Consider the following 18,715-nt stretch of genomic DNA (forward strand, 5'->3'; position numbering starts at 1 on the left):
CCCACGAAAGCTTATGCTCCCAGTACTTCTGTTAGTCTCAAAGGTGCCACAGGACCCTCCGTTGCTTTTTATAGAAAAGATTGAAAAGCTCCTGGCCTTACCTGTGTTTTTGCTTTTTGCTCAGAAGCAGCTGTGCCACCGAAGCACAGGTCTCTGCCTCTTTCACAGCATCTCTGAGCCTGCGGAAGAGATCATTCTCCGGATACTTCCTGTCTTCAGCATCCTCCAACATCACTCTCAACTCAATCACATCTGCAATAATAGGATATAAGTAGTCTGTGCGCAAAAATTAACGCCATCTTAATCTGTTTCACTAGTCCCCAAACAAGTTCCCAACGTGCTACCTAGAATGAAATGCACAGCAGCAATGAAAAGCATCTATCTAGTATTTGTGTCACTTTCAATTTAGATCCATCTCTCCACTTCCACTAAGAACATCCCTCCTTTCACATAGCCGGAATCACTGGAAAAATGGGCTGAACAAAGAGGAGATTCCCCCAAACAAACTGCTACAGTGTGCAACAATGGAAGTCTGACCTTTCTTGTGGTTGAGGTTGGCAGCCAGTGCCTCTGTAACTCTACTGACCCAAGTGTCATAGGACTGTGCTCTAACTTTCACTCCATACAGAAGAGAAGGGAGGTCCTCTAATGGATACCGGTACCTGTAGATAAACAGGGGGAAAGAGCAAAAGCATTAAACCTCCTGTAATACATAGGACATCCATTTCCATGCATAGAGATCAACAGATGAGGGTTAAGAAGCTCTGTATTACACCAAGATTCCTTGGCCTCATGGGAAATGAGGAGGCTATCCCTGCTGGTTAGAAAGAGGTAGGTGAAAACAACTGCTATATTTCACCATAAGTTTCTGGGTAACAGGACAGACTGCACATGGGAAAGGAGAGATAGGGAAACTCGTGTACCTGAGACACTTTTTCTGCATGGGACAGGAACACAAGTCAGTCGGATGATACAGGCATACGAGCCGCTCAGGATTACAAGAGCAAGTAAGAGCAGACAAGAAGCACGTGGTCCTGCAGGCTGCACACTGACGCTCATCATCTGGAACCAGTTCAAACACCTCCTCTTCTGACATCAGCACTCCCTGACAAAAATTTGACACTTGATAAGGACATGAGCCAGAGAAACAGTACACTTCCTTTCAAGAAGTCTTGTATTAACCCTGCACCGCACCAACAGCATGAAAAGCAGGAGCTGCACTCACGGTACTCACCATCTGCACAACTGATTCCCTTAAGCGTGTTTCCTCCTCTGTCATGAGAGTCATTTCCTTGCAGACCATGGCAGCAAGCCCCACATCCAAACACTCTGGATCTGCAGCCATCTTGAAGATCAGCTCCTCATGGGAGAAGACGCAATGACGCCTTAGCCGTCGGTAATGATTCACACACTGACGTCCAATGGGAAGCTAGGAAATGCCAAGCAACAACAAAGTCATTATTTGGGGGCATGTTCCAAGGGGCTGTCCCACATCTCCCCATTTTGTCTCCCTCAACAAGAGTTGGGAAAAGGCAGACTTAGAAATATATCAACTAAAGAACAGTGTCTTTATGGAGGTAACCAATTATAATGGACAAATTACATCAGTTATCAAAGACAAGGTCTCCAGAACCTACAGAATGAGAGCCATGTTTTGCATCTTTTTTAAATATACAAAAAGCTAGTGGAGTTAGGTATATGGATTACTGGAACCCAATGGGTTCATATTTTAGGCTAAGCAAAAGGAATCTTACATAGCTAGTTACCAAAGTGAGCCCTGCATCTGTTTCTAGCTATGCAGTGTCATGGTACAATAGGGGTCTTGAGCTAATGCTTATACCACTAAGAACTGCAGTAACTGGTCACAGCAAGGGAAAGGGAGAACACAGCTGAAAGCATTTCTCTTTGGGGTTTAGCACAGTGGGTTATGTATTCTATAGAAGTGCAGAAAGGACAACTGCATGAGAGAGCACCTCGGCAGCCCTAGCAGTTAACTGAAGGGTGAATTGTCAGGATTAGTTCAGACACATGCTTAAAAGAAAGCCAATATTCACAGTTGTCAACTAGAAGCTATTTAGATTTGATTTGTAAGACCTTCAAAATGCATTTGTGATGGAAACTCAAATGACTTAACTATAGCAGTGCCAGGTAATGCTGTAACATATGAGATTACTATCCAGATAAACAAGTTACTAACATTCTCTTAATAAAGGCCAGCTAGCAGAGACATGGACACACATGTGCAACAGAACGCACCCAGTCTGCAGTGCAGAAGTTCACGGCCTCAGCAAAGTTGTAGCCCTGGTTAAATCCGGAGTGATAAGCACGAGGAAAAGTCACAACAAACTCACCAGCGCACTGATTGGTCCTGTACACCTAAATACAAATCAGGGTGGGGGGAAGGAAGGAGAAAACTGAGATTGGCAGCAGACAGAAAGTTAAAATAATTCATAAAAAAACGACACTGTGAAACCATCTCCCTTCACCTGTAGGAAACAACAGGGAATTTAGCTAGGGCAGGATACATTAGTAGGGTGTTTAACCTTTTGAAAATTAAATCCTCTTTGACAACCTTACTAAAACAGGTTAAATAAATAAATCAGCAGTTAAGGCCCATCACAGGGCTTGTCCCTTTTGGGATTCAGGTAGGAAGTTTCTCTACTATCAGTTAGTGGATCGTCTCTTAACCCTTCACACCACAAAGTTTAAAAGCCTCTGGGAAAGAGTATATTTTGCTTTGTTTGGACATCTGCCAGAGATGCAATTTAGCCTACTGAAAGTGATTGGTCGTGACTTAAAGGGACACAATTCATATTTTACAAAAATGTAGATTTTACTAAACCTGAAAAATAGAAATGTTTTCATTATATTTTTAAATTCCAAAGGAATTTAACTACCTTGTAGCCATTGCTACAATTTTGCATTGTAGAGAACCTGAAAATGAAAATATTTAAAACAAAAGTCAATCTATGAATCTGATTTCACTGATTTTCACTGGCCAAGCTAACTAAAAAGCAAACAGCAAAAGCCGTGTACATGACATTTTAAAGGTTTTAGTTTTAATAAGCTACAATATCAATAGTAACAAAGGAAACGGAATCTGTTTACACAACATTTTAAATTGACAATGTTCCATTAATTTGGTTCGTAGTACGGTATTTTCTTAATTCCAGATTAAAAAGGGAATGGACATATATATTGCTATCAAGAATAGCCACAGTTATAATTCATGCTAACAAAAATTTTCAAAGGGATATAATTTAGAGAATTTTTTTCACTTCAAGGTCCCAGAAACACAGACAAGGTTTTCATCTCGAGGCCAAAAGACCAAAAACATCAATGCACTTGATCATGGCCTTGGATAGACCAAGAGACTACCTACACTTGACCTCATGCTTCAAGACTTAAATCAATCTCAAACTGTTAGAGATCATGATGAGACCTAATGTGGGTGCCGGTTACCTTACATCTGCCTATAACAGGGTTTTTTACACTTTCCTTTGAAGCATCTGTTGCTGGCCACCCTCAAATACTGGACTATGTTAATGGTGATATTTAACCAAAGCCCAGTGGTTAATTACTATTTAATTAACATATTGAATTCAGATATCTGGTTCTTTAACAGCTGATAAACACAGGAACAAAAATCAAATAATTATGATATGCAGTGAATATATTTGTTCTATATTGTATTTTATTTTATTTACAGCTTTTTGGGGTCTTTTTGCAAGAGGTTTCTCTCGATCAGGTGAGCCACTTAAGATCATTTAATAGGTTGCCCCTAGTGGGTTCTCACTAACTGAATTCTGCTACATCTACACAGACTTCAATTTCACACTGAAGTCCTTCAGCAGAACATTACCTCCTTCTACTGCAGCATGCTAGAGAATTAGATGAAAGACTACCCCTTAATTGATTAACTGGATCCGAGGGATCACCATAAGAGTTCTTAAATGTTATTCCAACGCATCGTAAGGAAAATCTGTCACAAAGCGAAAGGTATATAAAAAAGCAGTGCATTACAGAGGTATAGAAGAAATTCTCATGTACTACTCACAGGCACACCATGTTCCATCAGCACATTGGGGTTCATGATGGTGACAAGCTGATGCAGGAGATCAGGCTGTGACTCAAACAGTTCAGGAGCCAACTCTCTCATCACCTCCTCCAGTTGTTCTGCTGCATGAGAGGGCACTCCATACCAGGTCTTCGGCTCTCCCCTGGCAGAAAACATAGCCCACAATACACATTACCTAAAGGAAAGTGAGGATGTCATCCTAATGCAAGGTGTGTCAGTTAAGGACAACTGCACCTGTATTTCCCCTCAGCAATGGCACCCACTCTCAGGCTTCCAACTCCCCAGACGTTGCCTTTCTTGGGTGTAGATGTGCGCCTCACTCCGTTCTGAACAAGGTATTTTCAGGTAGCACAGTTCCCTGCCGCACTTTCCTGTGTTATTCCAAGCCAAAGCAGGCTATTTAAGCACACCTGCTCACTTTCTCTTCAGAGATTTATAACAGTGATTGGCAACACTTATAAGTTACCACAGTTCTTTCTATGCAAACCTATTTTATTCTAAAGGTGGAAGCCCCACAGAGAACACATTAAAAACAATAAAAGAGCCTATACACATACTAATAAGCTTACCAGAGATCACCCCAACCCTAACATGGGCTCTGGCTGGAGCAGTCTTCCAAACTCCACCCAAGGGGTTTCTTGTGTGTTCACAAGTTCATCAAAGCTTCAGCTCAGAACAAGCACATTCATAATGTTTAGTCCACCCTTTATACATCTCAGGGGGTCTCAGATCTGGAGTTTCCAAGAGCAGGTAATTAGAAGACAATGGGTTTTCTTCCCCAGAGCACAGCTTCAAAAGGATGGATTCAAGTGGATCACATTTGCATCCCCCTTCCCCCAGGTACTTCCTAGGAATTCCACTTCACAGGGATTGTTCCAAAAAGCCTTCTAAAGTTCCTAATACCTTCCAGAGATTTCATTAGTCAGTCTCCTAGAGAAGTTATATACATACAATTCCATAACACACACAATTGCATTTTTAATACAAGGGACCCCAAAAGGTATTAAATCTAATTCAATAAAGTCCATTTAGGATATTGTCAGTGTCACACAAGGTATACTCCAGTGATTTCACAGAGCCTCCCACCACTCTCCCTGAGACACTTTTCACATGGCAAGAAACAACATTCTCAAACTCACTTTCTTCTTGGGCTAAAATGAACATAGTGTTCTAACTTGACAATTAAGTGAATTACCTGCAGAACACAATCCATAGCTGCATTTTCTACCATTATCTGACAGAGTACCACCAGGCACTTTGCCACGAGAGGCCTAAGTGAGAAGACAGATGCCAAATACCATGTTCTCCAAGGAAAGGGTTCCTATTTTTTCTCCAGACAACTGACCAGGTTTTAGCAGCCTAAGATCTTAACTGCAAAGCCACTTCTTAACACCATGCACTTACTCAGAACAGAGTTTAGGATGGGTGTGGAACAGTCCAAACTCTGACACCAGCAGAAGAGTGCACAACTGCATCAGAAGTGATGACAACAGCACACAAACTCAGCATTCCAGCAAGGAGATGCAGCCACCACTTTGCTACACATAACCAATTACTGGAAACCACTGTTCTGAACCACAAGAGAAAGACAGCTGACTGGGATACCTGTGGCGAGATTTATACACCTAGTGACAGGTAATGTGCCTAATATGTTAAATATGAATGGGGATTGGGCCAAACAAGAGTGAAATCCACTGATAAAAACGAGTAACTGCCAAACAAATTACCCCAGTCTTTCCAATTAAGTCTTAGCACCACAATGCTCTGTACTGGCCTATGAGCCCAAGAATTTGTCAACGGTTTTCTGCTACTCAAATTATCTACTAATACAGAAGCAACTCTGTCTAAATACCTCAATGTCTGTCTAGCATTCACTGTCTAAATGCATTGCAAAATTATTCAGAAGCCAGCCAAAAAGCTAAGAAAAATAATATTGCACTCAAGAGTCTAATTTTTTTCACACCAACACCTCATCTGATTCCTGAAGTCTTCAGTGACACCTGTTAGTAGGACACAACCAGTCCAATCCCACTAAGTAAACCTTCCCCTTACATCTGTCTGGGCTCTTGAAACTCACCAGCTGGCACCAAAGCCCAGCACAATGATCTGGCTCATGGCATGCTGAAGTCAATAACCGAACTCTAAAAACAAAACATACTCTAGGCTCTTAGTTACTAGCAAACATACTTCTCCAGAAAACTACAATCACAGTTCAAAGGCAAGTTGACTGTTACAAGATGTACACACAAGCACACACTTTTCATTTTGAATAGGGGTGCTTCCCACAGCTTACCCCCAAAAACTGCTCCATTATTACTGAGTCTGGACATGGGAAAATTGCAGTATGAGTGGTCTGTTTGCAGTGAATTTGATGGTGGTTGTTTTTTTAAATAAAAACCCAACCACCAAAACATTTTGGGAGAGCCTAACATCAAGTTAACGTCACTGTGAGATTCCTAACTGGAAGTAGTGTAAGCACCACTACATCAATATAGAGCTGTTCAGCTATTTGCTATCATGTAACATACCGTATATACTCGTTCATTAGCCTGTTCGTTTAGAAGCCGACGCCCCAAGATGGTTAGGTAAAAATAGCAAAAAACTGTATGACCCTTTCATAAGCTGACCCTATATTTCACGGGTTGACAAACTTTGGCTCCTGGCCCGTTAGGGTAAGCTGCTAGTGGGGCTGGACGTTTTGTTTACCTGGAGCATTCACAGGCACGGAGCCCCTCAGCTCCCAGTGTCCGCGGTTTGCTGTTCCCAACCACTTCCCACAGCTCCCATTGGCTGGGAATAGCAAACCGCAAACACTGGGAGTTGAGGGGCTCCATGCCTGCAGACACTCCAGGTAAACAAAACGACAAAGTATTAGCAATTCAATTCAATGATTCCATAGAGTTTAAAATCATCAAATTTTGGTGTACACCCATTTATAAGCCAGCCCCTGCTCTTTGATGCGTCACTTTTTTACCAAAAATATTCGGCTTATGAACAAGTACTAACTTCTAAACTGCATTATAAAGTAGCTTATCATTCAGCCAATAGGATTGCTTGATTAGATGAGTGCACCAAGACTTGCTAAGAAAGGATGTCTGTAGCACAGAATTTTCCATTGTTACTGGTGATGGTGTTTAAACATCTACATTTAACCAAAAGGGTTAACACTGAGGTGCCTTATACAGTGATATCTGCATTCATCTCTCCTATTAGTGTCAGTCTCATTCTAAGGAAATGAACTGCTTATCTCTCTTATGGGCCTTTGGTCTCAGCCAAACAATAAGAAGAATGGACATCACCAGGTACAGGTATTAAATGAAGAACTGCATCAGTTAAGAGCAATCAGGGCAGTGCAAGGGAAGAGGGTGACAGGAAGAGAAACCATACCAGTGCAGGTAATTGATGGAATAGCTCCAGTGGTCCTCAATGTGCCAGCAGAAAGAGGAGAAGCACATCCCTACGTACAGCCAGGGCACCTTCATGCCAGAGATATCTGCATTGATATGAGCGAGGACTGACTGTTCCAACACTGGCATGTTATTCAGGTTCCAACCAGAAAGTGCATACTCCTGCCAAAGAAAGGGAGAAAGCTGTGAAGTCAGAAGACCATTCAAATACTCTAACAAGCCTAAGGAGAAGGTAGCCCTCAGGATAAATGGAGCAGCCTATTAATTTACATATTAGCCTTTGATTGGTATTCTGCCATGCTGAAGCTTCAGAAGTGGGAAGTATTTCTTTATATCAAGCACTTAATCAAGTCTTCCAACTACTCCTTAGACCTTAATCTAGCAGCCAATCCTGTAGTGAGAGAATTACTTAAATGCAGTCCTAGATATTGGTTTAGATAGAAACCTAAACATGCTTAAAAGACTTTCACTTTTCCCTGTTCTTTTGCTCCAAGTAAAGCACTGGTCCCTACAAAATGGGTGGCAAATGACATCAACATGATATCCTGAAGGCAAAATTCAAGCCTGGAACGCACTTCAAAGAAATCATGAAACCCAAGCCTTACTACATCTTTATGAACCATGTTCTGGGAAATCAGTTACTCAAAGGCCCATTTTACTGCAGAATGACTGATCTTAACCTTCTTTACAAAAACTGCTTTAAGGGTACATACTTAAAACAAGAGAACTCCCTCACTGTCCTTGCTTAGATCATAAAAACTGCCATACCCGGTCAGACCAATGGTCCATCTAGCCCAGTATCCTGTCTCCGACATTGGCCAATGCCAGAGCTACAGAGGGAGTGTACAGAATAGGGCAGTTGGAGTGATCCAACCATCATTCCCTTCCAGCTTCTGACAGCCAGCAGTTTAGTAACCCCGAGCTTGGGGTTGCATCCCTGAACATCTTGGCTAACAGTCATTGATGGTCCTATCCTCCATGAACTTATCTAGTTCCTTTTTGAACCCAGTTATACTTTTGGCCATCACAACACCTCATGGCAATGAGTTCCACAGGTTAACTGTACATTGTGTGGAAAATTTCCTGTGGTTTGAATTAAGCCTGTTGCCTATTAATTTTATCAGGTGGCCCTAGTTTTTGTATTATGGAATAGAGTAAACAACACTTGCAATGGTAAAAAAGTATAGAGGCAAAAGAATAATAGCAAGTCACCACTCAGATGATCCAAAATTCACCTCTAACTACAGACACCTCAACATGCCTCCACCCGAAAGACAAAGTTAAGAACTGTGTTCATATACAACATGCCTCAAATGCTCATCATAGTTCCTTCACACCAGACCACATTCCAGGATGGCAGATGTATTGCAGGCCTCAGCAACTCATATTGGCTAAATTAATTTAAACAGAGCAGAAGCCATGAAAGGGTACTAAGATAACTTGAGTCCTAGTAATAGTTATTTTAGGCATGTCTGGGAAAGATGGAAAAGATTTAGTGATTCTTTTCCCTTTCTTCTTCTTATGATAGCATGGCATATACTGTATGTTGTGAGTATGAGAAGATACAGGTAAGGAGAACAACTGAAAACCAATCCGTTTAACTTATCTGCAATAGATTCTAAATATAGGACATCTGGATGAGAAAGCTGATGTTCTGATAGTTAACAGAAGGTTGAAGAGTTCAGGAAAAAATCTTATCAGTCTCCTTATGCTGAGAACGGTTCAGAAATGCATGCTGAGTACTGTCTTAATACCTTGCATTTCTATCACAACCTTCACCTGAAGATCTAAGCACTTTACAAAGATTAACCCTTGGAACAGCCATAGTAAATCAGTGACTGTGCCAGGAATGAAACCTAGGTGTCTTGACTCTAATCCCCCTGCTTTAGCCTCCATATCACATTTGCCTTAAAGAAATGTTGGCACATGTAAAAGCTATCACCATTTTTCTTCACAAAACTGCAAAAATCCACATCAATTTCAGTCCTAAATGAAGTGCAACTTCCTGTTCTGCAAAGTTTGGGTCAGTTAACATTTCCCCATTCACACCTCCTCTTCTGGCATCATCTTTCGACGGCCATCCTTCACAGGGAAGCCACTTCCAAAGTCCTTGGATGAGATATCAGCCCCGTATTCCACAATGACATCCTCCTCAATGCTGCTCACCAGTCGCCAGAACTCCTTCTCCACCAGCTCAGTGGGAACCATCTGTAAAGACAAAGGCATTCCAGGGCATACAGCATTATCCCAGGGTAAAAAACACACACACACCCAAAACTGATAATGTACCTTCCCCAACACCTCACAGATCAGACATTAAATCCAGTCTCCCCCCACACCACACACAAGAATCAAATTCCATGGAAATCATATGATTCTTTTTTTTTTCGTCATTCTTTACACCTTTCTACATAAAATTAAATCAACCTAATTTAGGTCGACATACAGCCACCACAGTAATTACTGGATTTTTTCATGTCTACACTAGCCTCCTCCTGCAGGTGGTGCGTGCCTGCACTGACTTAAGTGGGATAGTGTGGAGGGGCTGACAGTTGTCACCCCCAGGCCAGGAGAGCTCCAGCTGTCAGCCCTGGAGGCTGATAATCAACAGGCAATGTAAGTAATGCAGTGTCTACACGGACACTGCGTCACCCTAACTACATCGACCTAAGCACTATTCCTCTTGCTGAGGTGGAGTTGTTAGGTCGGTGTAGTGTGCAACTTATATCAGCAGGAGCAACATTGTAATGTAGATGCTTACAGAGTTAGGACAAGGTAAGGAGCCTTACATTGACCTCTGTAGTGTAAACCAGGCTTTAGAAGCCTGTTGTGTGGGAAAGAGTAGGTGGAAAAGAAAGCTAGGATGATTAGAGGCAAAGTGCCCAGATATAGTTCTAGTTAGAAAAACTAATAAAAACAAATAGCCCCATAATTCTGTAAGAATAAAAAAAGTGAGCAAATGCCCTGTACTCCAAATGTGTCCATTAAGGACTACTACATCATGTTATGGGGTAATTTTTTACACAACACACAGCAAACCTGTGGAACTCCTTGCCAAAGGATGTTGTGAAGGCCAAGACTATAACAGGGTTTAAAAAGAGAACTAGATAAGTTCATGGAGGATAGGTCCAACAATGGCTATTAGCCAGGATGGACAGGGATGGTGTCCTTAGCCTCCGTTTTGCCAGAAGCTGGAAGTGGGCGACAAGGGATGGATCACTTGATGGTTACCTGTTCTGTTCAGTCCCTCTGGGGCACCTGGCACTGGCCACTGTTGGAAGACAGGATCCTGGGCTAGATGGACCTTTGGTCTGACCCAGTACAGCTGTTCTTATGTAATTTTATCACCAGGCCAGATTATGCACATACCCATCAGAAAGGAAGACAGCAACCATGACATATCCAATAATTCAATCTGATCTTCAGAACAGACTGATACTCACTGAACAAAGAACCAAACTGTGCATCTATCACAACAAATTGGATAACAGCTGCCCATTTGGGTCAAGCAGACCAATGTCCTCTTCCACCAACCCCTAAATTCTCAGCCACCCACAGATTTATAAGAATTACAAGAGGCAGAAAGATTCTTTGTTTCTACTTCAGCAAGGGTGCTCCTTTCCAAAAAGGAAACTATTCACTAATTCTGGAGTGTTAATGGAACACCATAAACTTAATCACATTTGTCTGAAACTTTTTTAAATCTATCATTGCTGAAAGTAACACTGAAGTTATTTCTTATATTGGCTTTTCTATGGTGCTTATCACCACAGTATTTCACAAACATTAATTTAGCTGAACATAACCTATCAGCTAAGGAAGTACTATCTCCTTTTTACAGATGGAAGAAACAAAGCAGAGAGATTGTGTGTCTTGTTCAAAAAGTGTCATGCTACGGGAAATCTACAGCAGAACCAGTAACAGAACCTAGAGCTTCCATTTCAATCCTGTGACTGAATCACAACTCCATCCCGAGATTATTACAGCAAAAAAGACAACTGGGGAAACTTCTCTCTCATTTGAAGGCTTATATATTATGCATTACACATTTGACAGATCTTTCTGTATAATCAGACCATAGTCTGTTTCTCCAGTTTGTATGGTTCTCACACACAACATCGGAGACATTTTTATAAACAAGAAAAAGTAGTTTTTAAAAATAAAACTTGGTAAGGAGCTGAGGGTAGAGGTATCTGAAACTTTTTAAACTGGCTAGGGTAACTGAGTATACTGGGCCCTTTAAGAGCAAGTGCCACTAATACAAATCTTATAGAGCTCAGCCCTTTAAAGAAGAATATGCTGGGAGATAGTCCCCAGGAGGGATTGATGAGCAATGTAGTCCCAGAGGCTCATGTGATCAGGAGGGTGGGGAGTCAAATGACTGAACTATACAAGAAGCCTATGGCTCAGTTAAGAAGAGGGAGGGTAGGACTTGGAGGAAGGCTATCCAGAGTCCAAATATCTGCAAGGAGCAGAAGGTGACTGCAGAGACCAGGAAGTGAAAACTGAAGGGCTCTCCATCAAGAGAACACCAAGTCCAGAAAGTGGGCTGTAAACAAGAACAGAGTTCATAAAATGGTCTCAGGATGGGGTGAAATAAGGAGGAAAGGCTTGAGGCAACACATCACTAGTGGGACTCAAGACCCGGTGGGATTGGTTTTGCTTGGGGGCTTCCAGCGAGGGACAAAGTCCTCCTTATGCCCTGCATCAGCTGGTTAATCCTAGTGAAGACCACTGATTGAACTCAAAAAAGATGTGAATTCCATTTGATTTTATGAACTCTATTTAGGACTAATCTGTTCCATTTTATGGTAGAAGATAGACCAGGTCTGAGAATCTGAAACAGGACCATCAACAACTGAAGAGCCATTCCCAGATGGTACCACGGGGGCAACAGTCTGTGGCACTGATTTTATTGACCCTCTCTAAGCAACCCTACCTGAAAGCTGGGAGAAGGGAAAATCCCAGTATGACCAAAGCAGCAGGAAGAAGCGTCAGACCTTGCTTTTAAAAGGGACACACACACTCTGACAAGAGGCGGGAAGTCCTTCACCAGACCCAGAAGACTGAGCAGAAGGAGTGGAGGGTCAGAGCGACCTGGTTCCCCTGAAGGAGGCAGACTAACCCTAAAGGGGTCTCAGAAGTAGAGGACCAAAGGAGAGAAATGCATTCAGCTCTTTGTTGTTTACACATAGAGATGTATATTCCCTGTACCGTCTAAGAGTAAAGGGGTCTGTCTGTGTCTGTGTCTGGTTAAAAAGTTCCTTTACAAAACTGGTGTACCTTACTTTATCTGCCATGCATCCCCAAAGAGCTGAACTGAATACCAGAATGTCCATGAGAGCTGATCGCTAGGGAAAAATGTGCATTAGTTGGTGGGGAGACTTAAGTGGGAGGACTGGGGGAGGGGGGGGGGGCTCAACACTTGACTTTGAGCCCAAGGCAACTGGACTGCAGGATCCCACATCCTAAGGGGGAGGGTGCCAGACAGGGAGTCTGCATCCCAGGAGCGTGCCAAAGAAGCAAGAACTAGAATGTGTGTCTTGATGCTGCTCAAACCCAATGGATATGGAAGCATGTGCAATTCAAATATTGGTTCCAATACAGCAGTCTGGTGACCGTCCATGGAGGGGGTGAGGAGGACACTCAGCCACTTTTGTAACAGGGGTCAAAAGACTTGAACCATGCCTGAGTCAAAAGGATTATACAAGGTGAAGGGCTGGAGGAAGAACCCTGTGCCAACAAGTAAGAATAAATACATTATTTGGACTGTCTGGTTTGCTGAACCCTGAAAAAGGAAGGAATTTGATAGTTTGACCAAAATACTTTGCTGGGGTATAGGCCTAAGTCACCCATCCATCAGAAGGAAACAGCAGACCACCCGCAGAAAGATGGGAAACTGAAGGAGACGTGACCAGATGCCAGAGAGCTAAACCATTTGTTTACATATTTCAAACTGATATTGTCACTCATGAGATGCCCATCAAAAAATGTGTGTGTCCGCTAAAACTTCAGTGCCTTCCCCAGTAACAAATCCTGACAAATAGGGATACTTACGTGGACTGGCATGTTGAAATAATCAGATTTGAAGTTATCTGCCATCTCTCCAAAGCTCTGGAGGGTGTACTCCCTGACAGCCTGCTCAAATCCAAAGGCCTCACGCGGTTTGTTACATTCCTAGGAGAGGCAATACAAATATTACTCCTGCAGCTGATGACAAGCAGCCAGGCTCTTACTGGAGGAAGTCAGTGTCTAAGTCAGTTTCCTTGGCTAATGCAAACGCAAAATACTGGTTTCAACTGCTTTCTCCAGATGGGGCAGCTCCTACCACACAACTACCAGTTCGGCAGCCACACCAACGTGTTCAAGCCGACTGCCAGGCAGCTTCACCTGCACTACCAAAGGCACCATCTCAGCACTTGCTGAAGTAGGCAGAACGACAAGGGACAGCAAAGATACTGAGACAGCCTTAAGCTAAAAGGGGATTATGTGAGAATCAGGCACTAAGACAAGCAGCTGTAGCAGAACTGCACTACAGCAAAACTTACAACTGCCTTAGTCTTAGTAATGCAGAGTAATTGTAGCTATGTCAGTCCCAGGATATTACAGAGACAAGGTGGGAGAGGTAACCAACAGAAGCTGGTCCAATAAAAGATATTACCTCACCCACTGTGTCTTAGTAAGTCAGTAGCTGGTTTAGCTGTGGAGAAGATAAGCTTATGTGGAGAGAGGGAGGGAAGGGTAAGAGGGTTTATTCGGATAACTGCTTTGGTATAATAGTTTTATGCTAATTGGTTAGTAACTTCAGTCATCTGACATACACAGATTCAGAGGAGTTTCTTTCACTGTCTTATCCACAGAGAGGGGGCAAACAGCAGCCTCAGTCACATCACAGGCTATTCCACCTTGCCTATTTCCGCAATGCCCCTTTCAACACCAACAGAGCCCTCTGACAGTATTTATGGATACAGAGGTATATCTGAACATGCAAACATGCCAGTCAGCTGATGGCTAGTTATTTTTCTTATTAACACCCTCTAATAACTCAAATTCAATCCCAGCTCTTAATATGCAGAGTTCAGCTGCCCAGAGAGTTTCAGGCTTCCTCTGGCAGACGCTTTTCCTTCTTATGCTGCCCAACAGCTTTGTTTGCTCAACAAAGGGCTTCTGGAGACTCAGTCACAGGTCACATCTTGACAATATCCCAAACTAAATATAAAACTACACATTCTGCTCCAACGACAAGAGGAAGAGGACAGAGCTCAAAGGGCTGAGCTACCATTGTAAATGGCTCTTCCTAATAACATGAATAGATGCAGAGAGTTGAGTAGTTCTTGTACCTCAGCAACACATTTCGGGCATCTCCAGTCACCCTTGGGAACATCAGGCAAAGGGGGAATCAAGCAAAAAGTGTGGTAGCTATCATCACATCCATCACACAGTAGCAGTTTGTCCTCATTGTTTCCCCGGCCACAAAACAAGCAAACATACAGATCAACCTGCGGAGAGAAAAAAATAAAGTCAGTGTAATGTTATGATCAGTCTCCATTACCCAGGTGCTGCCTTCCATAACCTCCCTTGCTAGAGTCTTACTAACTATATAACAGTGCTGAAATCAGATACTTTGACATTAGATAATCCTCTCCCTCCCACACCCTTACCCCACAAGAGAAGCACTGATAAACCTCCACTGAGCTCCTGCTTCCCAAGGCAGCCACACATCTGAGAATCTGAAAGAACACAAGATGGTAGGGAGCTAGCGAATAGCCATCCAGCTGAGCTATAGGGGGAGGAAGGACATGATCAAGTATCTTCCAGACAGATAACTTGAAGAACTCATTTACATTTACTTTAACTAGAAGAACTAATTTACATTAAATTTAATTTGAGAAGATAAGGCTCCATCCTTGCTATATCCTCAGTATGAATGCTTTCTCCACTCTCTGAACCCCAATGACGAAGGTTAATTCAAATCAGATCTCTGCACAGTGCACTCTGCAAGAGCCCCCATGGCTAGATCAAAAATAGGCACTGCATCAGTATCCGTGATACAAATGTAATTATATCTGAAGCTGTTCTCAAATGCAGGGACAAAAAACAGACCAGGCCAGGAACAGAGAAACACTGCAAATTACAAGCTGAGAATCCAAAGGCAAAAGCTACATGCACCAGCGTTAACAGTCCTTCCCCTTGATCTTTACTCTTCTTTGATTACACGAAGGTAAGATTCCAAGTAGCAAAGCGTAAGAATTCATGCGCCAGCATATCACTTCCTCATTTACTGTCTGCCCAACCAGAAAAGCACTGACTTGAAGAACTGTCTCAAAAACCAAGGAGATTACTGCACAATCAAGGTCACAAATTCCCTCCTGCTAGAGCAAGGGGTTGGCAAACTACAGCCCAGAGGCCACATCCGGGCCTTCAAACGTTTTAATGCAGTTCTCAAGCTCCTGCCAGGGAGCAAGTCCTGCTCCTGCCCAAGCAGGAATGCCAGGGCTTGTCCTGCTCTGGCACTCCAGCCAGGGGCTTGCCCCGCTCTGCGCGTGCTATGGCTCTGCGCGGATCCCGGAAGCAGCAGCATGTCCACCCTCCGGCTCCTATGCATAGGGTCAGCCAAGGGGCTCCGCAGCCCCCATTGGCCAGGAACCAGGGCCAATGGGAGCTACAGGGGCGGCGCCTGCAGATGGGACAGCACGCCGAGCCGCCTGGCTGCGCCTCCGTGCAGGAGCTGGAGGAGGGACATGCTGCTGCTTCCAGAAGCTGCTTGAGGTAAGTGCCGTCTGGAGCCTGCACCCCGACGCCCTCCCATGCCCGAACCCCTTAACCCTGCCCTGATCCCCCTGCCACCCTCCAAACCCCTTGGTCTCAGCCCACAGCAACCTCCTGCACCCCAACCCCTCATCCCCAGCCCCATCCCAAACACCCCCCGCCCCCAGCCAGAGCCCTCAGCCCCTCCCGCACCCCAATCCCCAATTTCATGAGCATTCATGGCCCGCCATACAATTTTCATACCCAGATGGGGCCCTCGGGCCAAAAAGTTTGCCCACCCCTGTGCTAGAGCCCACAGAAGTATAGCTCCAGTATCAGTAAAGATCAGCTATTTTTCTCCCTAAAATATACTCAAGCCCCTAAAATGTTTGTTTTAGAAAACTACCGAGCTGTGATGCAATCTAAATACGTTAGTCCGTTACTCACTTACTGTATCTGAAGAATGATTTTATGTTTAATCATTTATTGGAAGCACTCAAATTTAATACATTACTTGATCCAAATTCCCCCATTATTCCCATCTGATGAGAAAGAACTCAGATTGTATCTTTTTATTATATAGCCCAAAAAGCAAGACAGGATGACACTAGTTTTAATATTAAGTCTTTTAAGTGACTGAAACACAATAGGAATGCATCACGTAACGCAAAGCCCTACTGTTATTTCACCCTGTTTAGGAGAGTATGCATACCCTAGGTGTGCAAACATGCAATGCTCCTTAAAATCTCACCATTTTCAATTACACATGCTTGACAGGAAATTTTCAAGTCATTAAAATTCTGCAAAAGTCCACCATTTTCCAGATTTAGTGAAAACACTAGTCGTCCTCATGGAAGATCACATCCAGGCCAAGTTTGAAACTTAAGCTATTTGTGTTCTAACAACGTCTAAAAGTGTGGTGGGATTTTGTTTGGGGGTTTTATTTATTTTATAAACACAGAGAAGGGGCGGGGGAGGAAAAATACACCCTCATCTCAAACAAACTCAAGAAAATGGATATGGCAGAGGCTCTAGATGGAAGGCATCACCCAGACAGGTTACTTTCAGAAATAGGGGATTACAATTGTTTACCACATTTACTATAGCAACTGTCACCAAGCAATCACTATGATCCTAAGGTACTGCCCTTTTTCCATAAACACATGCAACATTTTATATTACAGCACAGTCAACATGTGATTAAATATCAAAGCCATACTGTAAAGCAAACACACAAAAGCAGATTTATGGTTGCTGTGGGAATCTCAAATCTTGTGACTTTTTTGCAATTAAATCCTCAACGTTTTTGCATTTGTGCATTTTTTGCACAGAATTACCATTTTACACAAAGGTAAAATAATAAATGGGTGGGGAAGAAGGACAACCAGAACTACAGTCGTATGTTCTTCAGATGACAACTGTAGACTGATGTACAAGATGTGTATGTTTCAAAGACTCATTTCCTTGAAGGTCTCTCATTCAAGTACTATCCATGCTCAACGAGCATTCATTTATAGAGGTTCTACAAGGCCACAGCCAAGGCAATATAGCTGCAAGCTCCTGGTTTTATTGCTACCTTATTTGAACCCTTGCCACAAGTGAGAGATAACACAAACAGGAATCAAACTTGGGTGTTCTGATGAGTGAAAACTGACTAGGTAGAAAATTTTTCCAATAAAATCTTATTTAAAAAATGAATCACTAATAGCAGCCATTCCTGTCACGGAGAAACATCAAGCCTAGAAATACCATGTACTCTCAGCAAGTAACTCATCGAAGTACTAAAGGGATCCAATGCTTTTAGTTTTGAAAATGAGACAAGCTTGGGCCTATTCACACTGGTAACACCATCTGCTTCCAAGCACCTAGCTGCTGCTGCTTTAAATTGCAGTTTATGACCCCCATAATTTAACTCAGAAGCCATTTCTTCATCTAAAAGATTTCATTTGAGTTTTTGTTGAAGTCCCACGGCCCCTCCTGGAACTGGGAATAACTAACATTTCTAATAACCAGCACAAGTTTTGGGAAGACTTTCTGAAGCTAAGGGAAAATAATGCATTCTGCATGCTCAGTATGCTGTTTTTGAAGTGCACAGAACTTAATTTCTTCAAACATGTTAGAAGTACGAATCCTTATTCAGGACTCTGTACATGTACCAAGTATGACAGTTTAAATAAAGCCATTTGAGTTATCCAATAAAATAAAATAAACTATACCCTGTTTTTCCATGCTCAAGTATCAAACAGCTACATAGATTTTATTTCTTTCCTTTATTTTTCTCCCTGGTAGACTAATAAAAATTAGACGTTTCAACTCAAGACAGAGTTTGAGACAAAATTAGTCTGGTTTTCTGTAGTTTAAACCAGTATTTCTCAACAAACAGTCCATGGACTGGCACTGGTTCCAGAGATTTCCCTGACACAGCTTAGGGTGGCAGCAAGCCAGTCCCTTGTATCAAAAAGTTTAGACTATCTTAGATACT

General features: G+C 42.7%; 1 protein-coding gene across 1 annotated transcript in view; it reads right to left on the reverse strand.

Moving 5' to 3' along the window:
- The window catches only part of KDM5A (lysine demethylase 5A), a 79,046-nt gene that overhangs the window by 42,338 nt on the left and 17,993 nt on the right, over positions 1 to 18,715 (reverse strand). Inside the window, exons 7-16 of the mRNA XM_034780542.1 lie at positions 14,826 to 14,984; positions 13,543 to 13,662; positions 9,535 to 9,693; positions 7,466 to 7,647; positions 4,058 to 4,220; positions 2,257 to 2,376; positions 1,235 to 1,429; positions 924 to 1,105; positions 538 to 662; positions 102 to 252 (exon numbers count right to left, since the gene is read on the reverse strand). Of these exons, the coding sequence (XP_034636433.1) occupies positions 102 to 252; positions 538 to 662; positions 924 to 1,105; positions 1,235 to 1,429; positions 2,257 to 2,376; positions 4,058 to 4,220; positions 7,466 to 7,647; positions 9,535 to 9,693; positions 13,543 to 13,662; positions 14,826 to 14,984 (1,556 nt within the window). The remainder of the gene's footprint in view (positions 1 to 101; positions 253 to 537; positions 663 to 923; positions 1,106 to 1,234; positions 1,430 to 2,256; positions 2,377 to 4,057; positions 4,221 to 7,465; positions 7,648 to 9,534; positions 9,694 to 13,542; positions 13,663 to 14,825; positions 14,985 to 18,715) is intronic.

The sequence above is a fragment of the Trachemys scripta genome, chromosome 1, assembly GCF_013100865.1.
Source record: "Trachemys scripta elegans isolate TJP31775 chromosome 1, CAS_Tse_1.0, whole genome shotgun sequence".
Lineage (NCBI taxonomy): Eukaryota > Metazoa > Chordata > Testudines > Emydidae > Trachemys > Trachemys scripta.